Genomic DNA, 14,864 nt, shown 5'->3' with positions numbered 1-14,864 from the left:
AAGAAATGGTTTTCTACTTGTTTAGAATTCTCATAAATGCAAACTGCAATTGGTACGATTGGTGCTGTGCATTCTGCAAACTGCACTGGTTTGATGATTCCTCTGCTTTCCAACCTTCTGATTTCTGCCTGTGCTTTTGCACATAAGACAATTGGCACCAGGTGGGCCTTGCAAAATTGCAGAACTGATTCCTAGTCAACATGTAAAGTGGCCTTGTCTCCTTTGATGGCCCCTAGACCTTTCCGAAAATTTTCAGGCATTTGATTTGGACTTCACTCAGGCAGCCATTTTTCTAATTGCAAAATGTTGAGCCAACCTAGGTAGATCTTTCTCAACCAATTTCACCTCCATAGTCTTTGGCCTGAGTGTTTTTCTACAATCAGTTGTAACCCAACCAGCTGCTTCTCATGTGAGGCATGAGCCAAAGTTCACGGAATCCCTACAGTGTGGGAACAGACCCTTCAGCCCAACAAATCCACACTGACACTTAGAGCATCCCATTCAGACCATCCTCCTAATTTACACAACCCTAAACACGACAGGCAATTTAGCATGGCCAATCCACCTAACTTGCACATGTTGGACTGTGGGAGGGAACTGGAGCACCTAGACGAAACCCACACAGACACAGGGAGAACGTGCAAACCCCACACAGACAGTTGGCTGAGGGTGGAATTGAACACAGGCTCCTGATGCTGTGAGGCAGCAGTGCTAACCACGGAGCTACCATGCCACCCCTTAAATTGTAGCCTTAATCTGTAATGATTCCCCGATACAGGGTCTCAGTCTAGCTGAGATCTTACGTAAACTTAAGGATTGGAGTCCAAAGTGAATCTTGTTAAAGGTTGATTCTGCAATCAGTGATGTATTCTCATCGGCATCAACCTCCATTAGAGCTGGGCAACCAGTTAACCAGATATTTGTTTTGATTGGTTCTGACTTGGATGTTGCTAAGCAATTTAACTGTTCCAAGCTAGGTGTAGGTGGGCTTTCCAGGATGTCTCTCTCCTGGATACCTGTCTATGAGCTCTCATACTCAGTTCAGGCCCAGTGAGGCCCTTGTGCTGTCTCAAATCTACATACTGGCAACAACTACATTGGCTTGCCAGCCCAGATCCTGAAGAAAATATTAACCGTTTAGTCAAGGCTTAGCTTTGTTTTTGGGCTTTTATCGTGGGCTGACCTAGAGTCCCTCTGTTCAGGCGATGTCCTGAGTAAGGCTATGCAATTGCCTTCACTCACATGATGTCCCCCAAGCTCGGTTAGTCTGGAGAGGGTGTCCACTTTCAACAGCACACCTTGTAACTCATCTGCTCCACTTACCATTATTTCCAATGTCAAAGCCAGTTTTGGTGCCTGTATAAATTACAGTTGGGCTTCAGCTTGTAAACGCTTTTGCATCATTACATCATTCATCCTACATACTAAAATGGTCTCTTCGCTACTCAGTAAGCCAAAGTGACGTGCATTTGCCAGTCATCTTAAACTGGCCAAAAACTCCTAACACGGATCCCCCTGGTTCTCGAACTGCTGAGTAAAACTCATAATGTCACAGAATTAGGTGTGGCTTGTTGTCACAATATTCCTTAAGTAAATCCATCAACTCTTGAAGGGTTTTTGTATCTGGTGCCTCAGGGAACACTCGGCTCCTAATGACCAAAAAGGCTGCAGGTCCACAAGCTGACAGGAAAGTCACTCATTACTTCTCATCTACGCCAATGACTTTTGCCCAGAAAAACAGTAACACATTCTTTCCTCATACTGGGCTCAGTCTCCAACAGCAAGATTGAATGAGTTAAGCTTCCCAAATAATGGGCATGACGTCGGAAATTCTTACTCCAACTGAAAGATGGCTGTTGCAAGCTTTAGAGGTTTTGCGAGCTTTCCTGCTCCTTTGATTCTGCCTGGCCTGCTGTGTTCCTCCAGCTCTACACTGTGTTAGATCTGAGCACCACTTTTGTACAGTCCATGGCCCCTAATACCTGAAGGAACACATCTATGGCTACAGATCCAATGGCTTTGACACCTTGGCTGTCTGGGTTCACGATGAACTCGACAAAGTGAATCCCTTTCCTGGAAAGGGAATCTGTGAACTCACAAACTCATTGAGTACATTTAAGACTGAGCTAGGTAGGTTGTTGATTATCAAAGGGATCAAGGGTTACCGGGACAAAGCATGAGAATGGGGTGGAGGAACTTATTGGTCACGATTGAATGGCAAAGCAGACTCGATGGGCCAAATGGCCTAATTTCTGCTCCCATTTCTTACGGTCTTATACGAATGTGGGAGGCCAATTGGGCAAAGTCCCACATATCCCCATTTGAGGTTAAAAGTAGCAGTTGGCTTGGACTTTTGAGGCTGAAACTTCAGCGCCAATTCTCAAGTCTCATTGCCGCACGTCTGTTATTAGGAGATGGCAGATGGAGGTGACGTTATCCCTCGTCACACAGATATACCTGCTGCACTGCTTTTCATTCATCTGCAGGTACAACTTTCCTTTATAAACTGTTGGATAGCACTGAAGACCCTGATTCTTCTCTTCATCTGCTGCTTGAGTGCCTGCAGCTTTAACCACTGACCATCATGCCTGTGCCGTTACTCGGGTTGTTCGTCCCTTCTTCTCCTTCTTATTTTGATCTTAGTAAAAATAACAAAGCAGCTGAGTTGAGTGGTCAGATGTCTGGCATGGGAGTACTGAGCTAAAATGTAAATTTTCCATGTGATCTTGACAGAGTCAATCTATCCTTTCTGCTCTTAGCAGGCGTTCATGTCAGGGTGACAACCTGCCCTAGAGGTACCTCTACACAGCGAGGTACAGCCTTCATAACTCACAACTGCTTTCCCCTTCTCAATGTTGTCAAATGGAAGAAATTTGTAGCTTTGATCTTTATTTTGCCTCTTATGTTTGTGGCAATTAGCTCAATCCAACTCCCCTGGCCTTCAATATCTCCGTGATGCAGTCATACAATATACAGCCTGCATAATGGTGTCATCCCCATCTCCTTAGCTTCCGATATGTACAGGCCTGTGCACATTCCTGAATGGCTGAATAACTGCGCCCAGCGCCTCCATCACTGCTAGTGCCATTCTTGCCAAGGGTTAGTGAATGATGGAACCTGACTGGGATGCTAGAGTTTGGGGCTGTAAGAGTTTTATTGTTTTTTTTAAATTTTGCAGTCAAGGTGCAGTCAGAGCAAAGTCCTTAACTGAGTGCTCGTGCAATGGTATTTTTATGTTCCTATTTCCATTCCCTCGGGTGGTTGAGTGGAAGTACTTGCAAACAGATCTGGGGCCCGTTCCATTTCACTGTATATTCTCGATGAAGCTTCCTTTTATAAACCAATTTAGAGAAAAGATAGAGATTTGGAGAAAAGTTGTAAATTTCTCTCTGGTGTCATCCACTCTTTAGCCTCCCTCTCTCGAGTGCAATTTATTCTCATAACTAGACAGCCTTTCCTCTGGCATCCCCCTGCCTTTCAATCTCCTCCTGTGACTACGGGCTTTATCATGATCTCCCTTGACGTTCTTACTCTTCCAGCGGTTCCACTCCCATCTGGATTCCCCTATGCTCAGCTTTACCCATATGCTGCCCCATATCCTATCCACCTGCTTGTTCTCCCGCCTCAGCCTCAGTTAACGGCCCCATTGTGTTCCTTGCCTTTAACATGCACCTTCAACCCTTTCGGACCTCCTGACATTATCTACTGTGATTTTGCCCTCCACATCTCAGTTTGCTTCCACTATTCGCCAGGATCGTTCTAAACCACCCCCCCACCCCCACCCCACCACCACCACCAAATGTATACATTTTAAGTTGAATTCCCTCCTTTGGTCTTCTGCCCAGCCCACGTTCTGCAAACTTTTCTTTTTGTTCAACTCCTGTTTCATTTCAGACTATTTTCCAGTTAAGCTATGCTTACCTATTCTGGCTACTATCCAGCAGTGCAGCTGTCTCACTTGTCCAGACCCTGTCACCCTTCAGCTTTTACACTATTTGCTTTTAAATACAAAAGGCAAGCCCACAAGGGTCTGAGGCTTTTCAACTGCTGGTTGAAAAAGAGCTGTTTCAAGCCTTACACTGTGGAGTTTTGCACCCAGAAACAGCTTGGTTTGGAAGGAGACATCAAGGTATGGAGCTGGATAAACACAGCAGGCCATGCAGCATCAGTGGAGCAGGAAAGTTGAGGTTTCAGGTCAGGACCCTTCTTCAGGATGTCAGTGTTCCTGTTCATCTGATGCTGCCTAGCCTGCTGTGTTCCTCCAGCTCCACACTGTGTTGTCTCTGACTCCAGCATTTACAGTACTTGTTATCTCTTGGTTCTAAAGGAGCCAAGTTAGTGGAGAGGTTTGTACTCACTGGAGCTTGGGGAAAGGAATCCACCTTAACACGTACACACCTCATGTAGAGATTCAGGTTTCGGAATGCATAGGTTTCCTGCTTTCAAGGTTTCACTTGTGTATGTAATTCCAGCAGGCTGCAGCATTGAAGAATATTTGTGGTATGCTAATAAACTGGTTTCTGGCTGTAGAGGTTGAGAAAACTAATGTGCCTGAAAAGTTGATTGCAACAAGTTTAAGCTGCTTTTGGGAAGTTTTTGCCTCCTGTCCAATTTGATTCCCCACTTGCCTGTGTAAAAGGTCTGGGTTTCACACGAGAAAACATTTCCAACAGTAAATGCGGCGGTTGCAGGAAGAATGTACACTGTTGTTGGAAAAATTTTAGAATGTTACTAGAACAAACCATAACATTTTATGATTGATTCCTGATAGATGCGTACCTTTGTAGCTGTAAACAAAAAAAGCAGTCGATATTTTGATTTCAAATTTCAACTTAAAACTGCATTTACTCTGCCACTTTGACTCTTTTATCTCTGAGTAATTGACAGCTGTACATGATTAATGTGTTACAATTTTTGAACATCAATAAAATATCCATGATGATTAAAAGTTTCCATTTGATTAAAATTTGAAAGGGCCAATTTTGACTTTAGACAATGTTGTCAATTGTGTGACATTGGCTTGGTCACCATTGCAACTTTCAAAGTAACAATTTCCTACAAATAATGTTGCAAAACAACTGAGCAGCAACTGTTGGAAACTTTAAAAAATCCAGCATGTTGGCTTCAGTCACAGATAAATTATTTATGTTACATATGCACCCACAGCACTTCCTTTGGGATGTAACAAAATGTGCAGGCCATTCAGACCCTCTGGTCTTTTCTACTATTCAATTAAATCATGCCTTATTTCTGTCACAGCTCTACCTACACTTGTCCAACAAAATTTTTGTGATCACAGCATCAAACTTTTTATTGACTGCCGAACTCCTCAGCGTCAGTTTCAGCAGGTTTTTTATGTGGGTGATTTCTTGACATCCACTGTCCTCGTGTGAACACACTCTTTTCTGACATTACTTTGGATTGACCAAGTTGTAATGCCCCTTCGTTATGGGCTGTCCTATAATTTCACTTCACTATCGTAACAATCCCAATTAGATCTCCCCTTAATTTTCTATCCAGAGAATTGCTGTAATGTATACAATTTTTCCTAATTTTGTACATTTACAAGAAATTATACTATTTCTTCCAGTTATACCAGATGGAGGAAGCAAGAGAGACATTGTGTTCCTTGTCGATACATCAGACAATGTTGGAAGGGAAAATTTTCTTTCAGTCCGTGACTTTCTCTCAAGTATAATGGAAAACCTCGATATTGGGAGCGACAGGGTGAGGGTTGGTCTGGTACAGTACAGTAGTTATGCAGAAACGGAATTCTATCTGAACACATATTCTTCTGAAGATGAAGTACTAACGCATGTGAAAGGTCTAAGGCTAAGAGGTGGAAGGAGCATTAATACTGGTGCAGCACTGGACTCTGTCCTCCGCTATCATTTTACTCAACATGGAGGAAGTAGGAAAGATGAAGGCGTTCCTCAAGTATTGGTACTCATCACTAGTGGAAGCTCTGGAGATGATGTTAAAACGCCAGCAGATAAAATGAAGCAAGATGCTATGATAACCTTTGTGATAGGAGCCAAGAATGCTAACCCAGCCCAAATAAAAGAAATTGCAAGTGACCCAGGTCTGGTCTTCAATGTGCAGGAATTTCATTCCCTGCCAGACATAAAGGAACAAGTGACATCCTCATTATTGACATTGGCTGCTCCACCAGTAACTCATGACAAGTCAAAAGTGATTGCTGGAAGAGTAACTGACACCATTCCAGAAGGTAAAAGAATTTTGTTCTCTACTTTGTTTCAGTCTTAATCACAGAATATTCATTCGTAGCAAGAGAAGAACTAATATGTCTTTCAGAAGAGTAGGTGAGGAATTCCAGATCATGCCCTGAATTAAAGTCCTTGCAATGTCCACCCATTTTCAGAACAATTCAAAGAAAATAAACTAATTCATGTCAAGTCTTAAACCTGTCTACGTGATCAGTTCAGAGGAAGAATCAAATAGATAACTTTGACTGGATTATGTTTTGTTTATGTGGTAGATGAGATAGACAATGTCTTGGTTAACTCAATATAATATGTATTTGCATGCCAGCTTAGTGATGCTCAAGTATCGCTGCCCCTCCCTCCACCACCCCCGCCCCCCCACCCCCCACCAGCTGACAGCTGTTTGCCAGACAGTATAATGTATAACTACAGAGCTGAGGAAGGCTACTCTGCCCATTAAGTCCAGTTTAGATGTCTGTAAGAGCAATTCTGCTAGTCTCAATTCCTATCCTTTTCACTGTAACTCCAAACTTTCCTTTTTTAATCCCCAGGTGCTTATCCAATTCTCTTTTGAAAGTTACAATTAAATATGCCTCTACAATAATCTCAGGCGGTGTGAAGTTTAATCACTCATTGCATTAAACAACAACATTTTCTGATGTCACTTTTGGTGCTTTTGCCACTCACCTTTACCCATGTGCTCTGGTGCTGGATCTTTTAGCTCCCATGAACATATTCTGTCTGTCTCCTTTGCCCAGACTCCTCATGTTTTTGAATACTTCCATCAAATTTCATCTCTTTCCTTTTCTTTTCTAAGGTGAATGGCATCAGTTTCACTTATCAATCCATGGAACTGAAGAGCTAAAGCATGAAAGTGTTCATGTAAATATTTTCTGCACCCTTTCTAAAGCCTGTACAATGCTTCCAAAAGCATAGTCTGAGAATTGGACACAATACTCCAGTTGACGTTGGAAAATTATTTCATAGAGATTTATCATGACTTCTTTACTTTTGTACTCAGTGTCTCTATAAACCCTATGATACCATGCACCTTTTTAACCAGTTTCTCGACCTGTCACATCAGCTTTAATGATCAGCACACGTTTATTTGTGAGTCTCTCTTCCTGCAGCCTGTTTAGAATTGTAACAATTCATTTATTTTTCCTCCCAAAGTGTGCCACTTCATATTTCTCTGCACTAACATGTATTTGTCCTGTATCTACCCATTGCACCAGCCTGTATAAAACCTCTTGAATTCTATCACTAACCTTCTCGCAATTAACAAATCTTATAAATTGTCTGTCATCTGTAAAGTTTGAAACTGAACACAAAAATAATTTGCACTGACCTCTGGATAATCTTCCTTCAGTATGAAAAGAAAACTATTCACGCCAATGTTCTGTTTTCTGACACTCAACCAACATTAGGTCCCTGCTGCCACTATCTCTTTTATTCCATCAAAAACAGAAGTTTCTGGAAAAGCTCAGCAGGTCTGGCAGCATTTGTGAACTGAAATCAGAGCTAATATTTCAGGTCCGGTGACCGTTCCTCAGAACTGATGGTAGCTGGGAAAACATCGGTTTATATACAGAAAATAGGGAGGGCGATGGAGTAGGGAGTAATCGATAGGAAAGAGCCCGAAGAGAGAGAAGTGCGGTTGGATAGACAAAGGAGTTGATAACGATCGGCTAGGAGGGTGAATAGTTGTTAATGGGGATTGTTAGTGACTAAGACTAGTTAGTGTGTAATGGCAGGCTATGTGATGACAAGGCCAGAATGTTTCATTAGTTAAATCTTAAGCAAGGTAGAGGCTCCTATTCCTCACAACCTGCACTGAAGCAAAACTTTGGCCACAACCTTTGTTTCTGAAGATTCATGCAAAAATAAATTGTGTGGGGTAGGGGCCTAGGACATGGAAGTGTTTCGGCCCGAAAATGATTGAACTCGACATTGAGCCTGGAGGGCTCTAGGGAAGAGGGTGGTGTGTTAAAGTACACACGACCTATTGTTAGTCACTAACAGTCCCTTTTAACAATGATTCACCCTCTCAGCCAGAGCAACGTCTTTATCAGCCCTTGTTCTTCTTCATCTTTGGGCTCTAGCCTACTGTTTACTCCCTACCCCACCACCCCTCCCTATTTTCCACATATAAACCGACATTTTCGTGCTACCGTCAGTTCCTAGGAAGAATTGCCAGACCTGAAACATTAACTCTGATTTTTTCTTCACAGATGCTGCCAGACCTGCTTAGCTTTTCCAGCAACTTCCATTATTGTTTGTGATTTACAGCATCTGCAGTTCTTCAGTGGCTTCGACTTTGCTGACAAGTCTATTACATACTATCAAAAGTCTTTCAGAAGTCAATATTTAACACGTAAATCGCATTATCCTCATCAATCATGTTAGTTTCTCAAAAATTCAATGAAGTTAGCTAAATGTGTTGTTTCGATTGAGCTAAGTGAATCTCATTATAACTGTTGGACTGTACAAATAGACTAACTTGTGACTTGTCATTCTAAATGCTTTGCTTGACAGCCTATCCAGGAGGTCATGAAACAACTACTTGAAAGAAACAATCATTCCCTTTTGTATCATATGTAAATATTATTGTTCCACCTCAGGGTTTCTCTATAATTGATGTTGGTAAATGTGGCACGTGCTTAAATTAAGGAGCAGTATTTTCCAAGGATTGGTAATCACATGCCGATTGCCACCCATCTCCTTGTAATTTTTATCTGTACTGGAAGAACTCTATATTTCTGACAGGAGTTTCCAATCATAGTCATAGGTTCAGAGAAATATACAGCACAGAGAAAGGACCTTTGGCCCAACCTGTCCATGTCTGTCAAAAACAAACACATAACTATTCCAATCTCACTTTCCAACACTTGGCACATAGCCTTGCATGCCTTAGTCTTCAGTGCACATCTAAATACCTGTAAAATGTCAGGAGAGTTGTTGTCTCTTCCACCCTTACAGGCAGTGAGTTCCATGTTCCCCTATCCTGCATGAAAAAGATAAGTTTCCTCTCATCCCCTCTGAACCATCTGCCCTTATCTTAAATGTATGCCTCCTGGTCATTGAATCCCACCATTCAAGGGAAAAGTTTCTTCCGGTCAACCTAATCTATCTATATATTTCACTCTGTCCTCTCTCAATCTCCTCTGCTCTAAGGAAAACAACCCCAGGCTGTCCAATCTCTATTCATAACTGAAACTCTCCAGCCCAGGCAACATCCTTGAAAATCTCTTGTTCTGAATGATCACTGGACTTGAAGCATTCACGTTGCTTTCTGTCCACTGAGGCAGCCAGACCCTCTGAATTTCTCCGGGAATTTCTGTTTCCATTTGAGATTTCCTGCATCCATAGTTCTTTGTTTTTTTTTGGTTAAGGTAACAACTAGCATAAATGTAAATGACAGAACTCCTGTCAATGGGAAAGTAGATTGTCCTGTGAAAATAGCATTTGAAAGGACAGAATGTTTCATTAGTTAAATCTTAAGCAAGGTAGAGACTCCTATTCCTCACAACCTGCACATAGATTATCTGAAGCAAAACTTTGGTCACAACCTTTGTTTCTGAAGAAACTCATACAAAAATAAATTGAACTTGTTAATAATTTTTGTTCCTTTTGCAATCGTAATAATAGAATTCAAACATTGGTTTTGATTTATTTTGCTAATTTATATCAATCCTTTTCTCTCTCTCTCACTCATTCTCTTTAAATATTAATTATAGAGACATACAACTAGAATCTTTCATTTAGATCCATTTTACACCGCATGACCTTTGATTCTGTTGACTGTTATCTTTGTACTTTACCCTCAACAGCAAAAGCCTTGAAACCAGTACAATAATCCTCTACTTTCTTCCATATCTCTGTCCAAATCTAATTCTGATCATTTTCCTTGAAAGTAATCATATTACTTGGTTTGTATTTTTTCTAGTTACATCTGAAGCTGAAATCAAGAGGGATATTGTGTTTCTGATTGATGAGTCAGATAATATCGGGAATTCAAACGCACCACATGTGCATGATTTTATCACAAGATTAATTGAGAACCTGGACATTGGAAGTGACAGAGTGCGTGTTGGGTTGGTACTGTACAGTGACGCTCCTGAAACTAAGTTTTATCTTAACACCTACTCAAGAAAGGATGAACTTCTGTCTCTCCTGAGACCACTCAGATTTAAAGGTGGCATGACAGCCAATACTGGCAAAGCACTGGACTTTGTCTTCAGATACCACTTTACCCAGTCTTCAGGCAGCAGGAAAGACGAAGGTGTTCCTCAGTTTTTACTGTTGATCACTGGTGGGAGGTCTGGAGATGATATCAAAGCATCTGCAGATACATTGAAACGAGCCGCTATCATGACCTTTGCCATTGGAGCCAGAAATACTGACACAGCACAACTAAAAGAAATAGCATTTGAACCCAGTTTGGTCTTCAATTTGAGGGATTTCTATTCACTATCAGACATACAAGAAAAGGTATTGCCCCAAATACAAAGACTGCGTGTTCCACAAATAATTATCGATGAGCCAAAAGTAGACATCAGAGAACCTACTGTTGCACCTACAGAAGGTACCTGAACTAAAATTTTATTTTGTTAAGTACTTGTTAATATTACTTTTAAGATTGATATGTTCATAGGCTTACATCAGAAATCTTTAATATCACCGATGCATCCCTATAGATTTGAATACAATGTTTCTATTTCTCAGCCTTGTCCAAAAACAGGAATTGAATAAGGCAATCTTTGAGAGTGGGAGTGGAAGGCTGAGCATATTGTCGTGTAGTTTGGGGAATAAAAGCTGAGGAAATATCAACAGATGTTATGAAAATTAATACATATATCTCTTCTGTGTTATATGTCTGCTGGTACAGAGCTTGTGGAAATTGGAGCCGGAAAATTGTCACCATTTCCGAAATTCTGGAAATATTTTTCTCCAACTAATCAAAAATATTAGACACGAGACCACTCACAAAGTTTAAACATTACCCTCTGCACTGGTCCTCTCAGGAAATACAAAGGGTGCTCTTACTCTTCAGAAGAAAGTCTCCCATAGGTCTGCTATGGGAATTAAGGATGAGACTTGTCATAATTTTGTAGATGGTAGGAAACTGGAGTCAAAGGTGGAAGGGGGTAAGTTTCAGGTGAGATTCAGTCTCATCCAGACAGAGGAATCTGAAGAACAAGAAAATTTAATTACTAAGACTACTAAAGGGAAAGACATAAGTTCCTACTGACACTCTCCTCAATCTGTATCGTATTGGACGTGAGCGAATTGTATAAAACTGGTCACAATGTCGGGGGTGGCGATTGGGACCTGTCACCCACACAATATCCTTCCATATCATAGAATCCCCAGAGTGTGGAAAGAAGCCATTCAGCTGATCAATTCTGCACCAGTCTTCCAAAGAGCATCCTACCCAGACACAGCCCCCCATCACACTCTATCCTATCCTTGCAACCGTGCTTTAACCATGGCTAATCCACCTAACCTGAACATCCCTGGACACTACAGGGAAATTGTATCGTGGCCAATTCGCCTAACCTGCACAACTTTGGACTTTGAGAGAAAGCCAGACCACCCTGTAGAAACCCATTCAAACACGAAGAGAGCATTTAAACTCCACACAAACAATCTCTGGAATTAAACCCAGGTCCCTAGTGTCATGAGGTGGCAGTGATAACCATTGAGCCACTATGCTGCCTGCAACTCAAATCACATTAGAAAGCCCATTTAGCACCTTGATACGCAGTCTGGGAATCGATGTAACTCTGCACAGTATTGCTTGCGGTGGTGCTATATGCACATGTAGATATATATATTATCCCCATTTCTTAGCACTTCTTTTTCCCCTTCCCATTCTGTGGCTGCTTCTTGCTGATTGTAGCTGATATTTTGTTAAATTTTGCAGATAGATCACAAATCAAATAAGGCAAATTGAGCGATTCAATATTTAATTTTACTCAGGTATCTCCAGATATTCCATGATGGCGATTTGATTGGATGCAGGCTAAGCATCAGGCTCTTGTTACTGTAACACAGTTAACGTTGGGATTAAGCAGTCAGATAAAGTGTAATAGAATCAAAGGTTTTGGCACTCTGTGAATGTATGTGGAGATTTCTAATATCTAGTTTGAATTCTCATCCACTTACAAGGTTATACTGTGAGGGTTTAGTGAAAATGTAGGTGTTTCTGGATTTGCCTGTTTCACTGTTTTCTTCCTATTTATTGGATTGCTAGAGCATCATTGACTGTCAGTCATTTCCCCTGATACTGCCTTTAAAGAGGCCACTGATCAAGGATGCTAAAAAGCAAATCTATTCTTGCCCTATTTTGACTAGTAACAAAATTTTAACCATGGTTGGCATGGTTCTCTATTGCAAGTAAATTTCTGCTTGCTGTCTTTCTTCAATTCAGCAATTCCTGTTTTTTTTTAAATTTGCTAAAAGTTTTAAAAAATTTCTACCATACCATCTTAATCTCAGTGATAATGAATTTGATCAAAAACTGTTTGAAAGGAGACTTCATCTCGAGAAATGCTATACACTTCTGGTGTAATCAAACAAGTGAGCTGAAGCCATAAAAAGAAGCTCAAACCTAATGTGGCAAAAGCAGGGAAGAATTTCATTTCCCATGGTCTTAATCTTGCATCTTAGTGAACAAAATTTAACAGGAAAAGACAAAACAAATTCTACCATTTAAAATAATATTCTTAAGATGTGTTGATCCAATTTTGTTGGACTCAAATTGGGTAGTTCTGGACAGGAAATGTTAATGCTTCTTTAATGGCAGAACAAAAGCATAACCAAAATTGGACCACAGTGACAACAGCAAACTGACATTTGAAATCTTCCTTTCAGATTATCATAATGATCTTAATTATATTCCATTAATCAGAAATATATTTTCCATGAATTGTTTTAATATGTTGATGTTGTATATTAATGTTCAGTTCCTGCAGTCAGAAAGAGAGATATTGTCTTCCTAATCGCTGGCTCTTCTGAGATGGGAAGATCATTTCTACAAGTCCGAGATTTTCTGAAGAAAATAATCCAGGAGCTCGATATCGGACCTGACAGAGATCAAGTTGCTGTGGTGCAGTACAGTTCTGACCCAAAACTTGAATTTGGCTTCAACGCTCATTTAACTAGAGATGCAGTTTCAGATGCAATTAAAAAGCTGAGATTGAAACCAGGGAGACCCCTCAACACTGGTGCTGCACTGGATTATGTCACAAGGAATGTCTTCAGTCCATCCGCAGGGAGCAGAGGAGATGCTGGAGCTTCACAAATCCTGGTGCTCATCACTGCTGGGAAATCCAGAGACAATGTTGGTCAGGCAGCAGATACAATGAAACAGGCTGGTATCGTGCCCATTGCTATTGGAGCCAAGGATGCAGATGCAACGGAATTACAACAGCTAGTGTCTAATCCGGAATCTGTTTTGAAACTGGGAGACTTCCATGAATTGACAACTATTCAACAAGAGTTATTGTCTAAAGTTAGAGCAGTGTCTGTGATTGAGGAACCAACAGTTCCCACTGAAGGTAAACTGCTTAGTGACTTAATTTACGTTAAAAAACACAAACTGAATGGGATTGATTAATTTGAAAGAGGTAAGCAAGATTGCAGATTTAAAATTTGCAAGGATGTTCTACACAACAAGTTCCTTCATTAAATTATTTGCAAAGAATTTTAATGCAGGGGCATATGATCCAAATTAGTAGTTCTTACTCATACCACTAACAAATCAGAGGCCTTGAAAGTATGTCCTTTCAGTATTGGTGATGATGCACTCATTAGGACAGCCGCAAAAATGGGTAAAGTTTCAAAAGAAGGAACAATTGATACTGTACACAGAAAATACTGCTGATTGTTTTGCAAGCTGACTATGATTGGCTGAACTATTGCTGCGGAGAATTCATCAAAGAAATATTGCCCCGACACTTCTGCTAATTCAAAAAGATGCCTAGACATCTTTCTTTTTCCTGCAAGGGAGAGGTGTCTGCCTATCGATACATCTAGCTTTGAACAAATGTTAAGTAAGCCACATTGCAATCTGATAATTTTAAGTATATTATTCGTGTAATCCTTGGTGTACCTACAATTTGTCAGCAAGTGTTGCCTAATCATATCTAAAACCTATGTCAAATGTTCATTGGTGTTTGGTAATGCCTTGACCAATAGTTGTCTATGTACCAACTAATAAACACGTTTTCTGTGTTTCCCACACAATATAAATAGTTGTCTCTTTTAAAAATTTACCTTCTCATGTCAGCCCATATGAGTGCAGAATGAACAACATTAACAGCTTTGGCAACACTCAAGTTCTGTTTACTAAATAACACTTTCACGTCTGTTGGTGACACATTAGCATCCTCAGTAAGCGTGGATTTAGATGGAATAACGTGAACATGTGAAAAATAGAACAGATCTTGCAGTTTTTATGTTCCAGCCCAACATATGTTTCAACATCGAGACTGATAATTTTAAAAATCTTCTTGCTACCATTACCAGCCCTTGACTTATTATTTTCTTTGAGAAAGAGTGCTTACTGTAGCAGACACTAGCAAGTAGTGTCAGAGCTTTATCACTAGATTCTGGAATAAAGCAACAGATCAATGA

The 14,864-nt window shown here is 40.7% G+C and overlaps 1 protein-coding gene across 2 annotated transcripts in view; it reads left to right on the top strand.

The window, feature by feature from the left end:
• Positions 1-14,864, top strand: part of col6a3 (collagen, type VI, alpha 3) — a 179,726-nt gene that overhangs the window by 125,851 nt on the left and 39,011 nt on the right. For both annotated transcript variants that reach the window (XM_059647118.1, XM_059647117.1), the window contains exons 15-17: positions 5,591-6,229; positions 10,171-10,809; positions 13,193-13,786. In XM_059647118.1, the coding sequence (XP_059503101.1) occupies positions 5,591-6,229; positions 10,171-10,809; positions 13,193-13,786 (1,872 nt within the window). The remainder of the gene's footprint in view (positions 1-5,590; positions 6,230-10,170; positions 10,810-13,192; positions 13,787-14,864) is intronic.

The sequence above is a fragment of the Stegostoma tigrinum genome, chromosome 7 (genome assembly GCF_030684315.1).
Source record: "Stegostoma tigrinum isolate sSteTig4 chromosome 7, sSteTig4.hap1, whole genome shotgun sequence".
Classification (NCBI taxonomy): Eukaryota; Metazoa; Chordata; class Chondrichthyes; order Orectolobiformes; family Stegostomatidae; genus Stegostoma; species Stegostoma tigrinum.
This window is presented reverse-complemented; position numbering and strand designations above follow the sequence as displayed.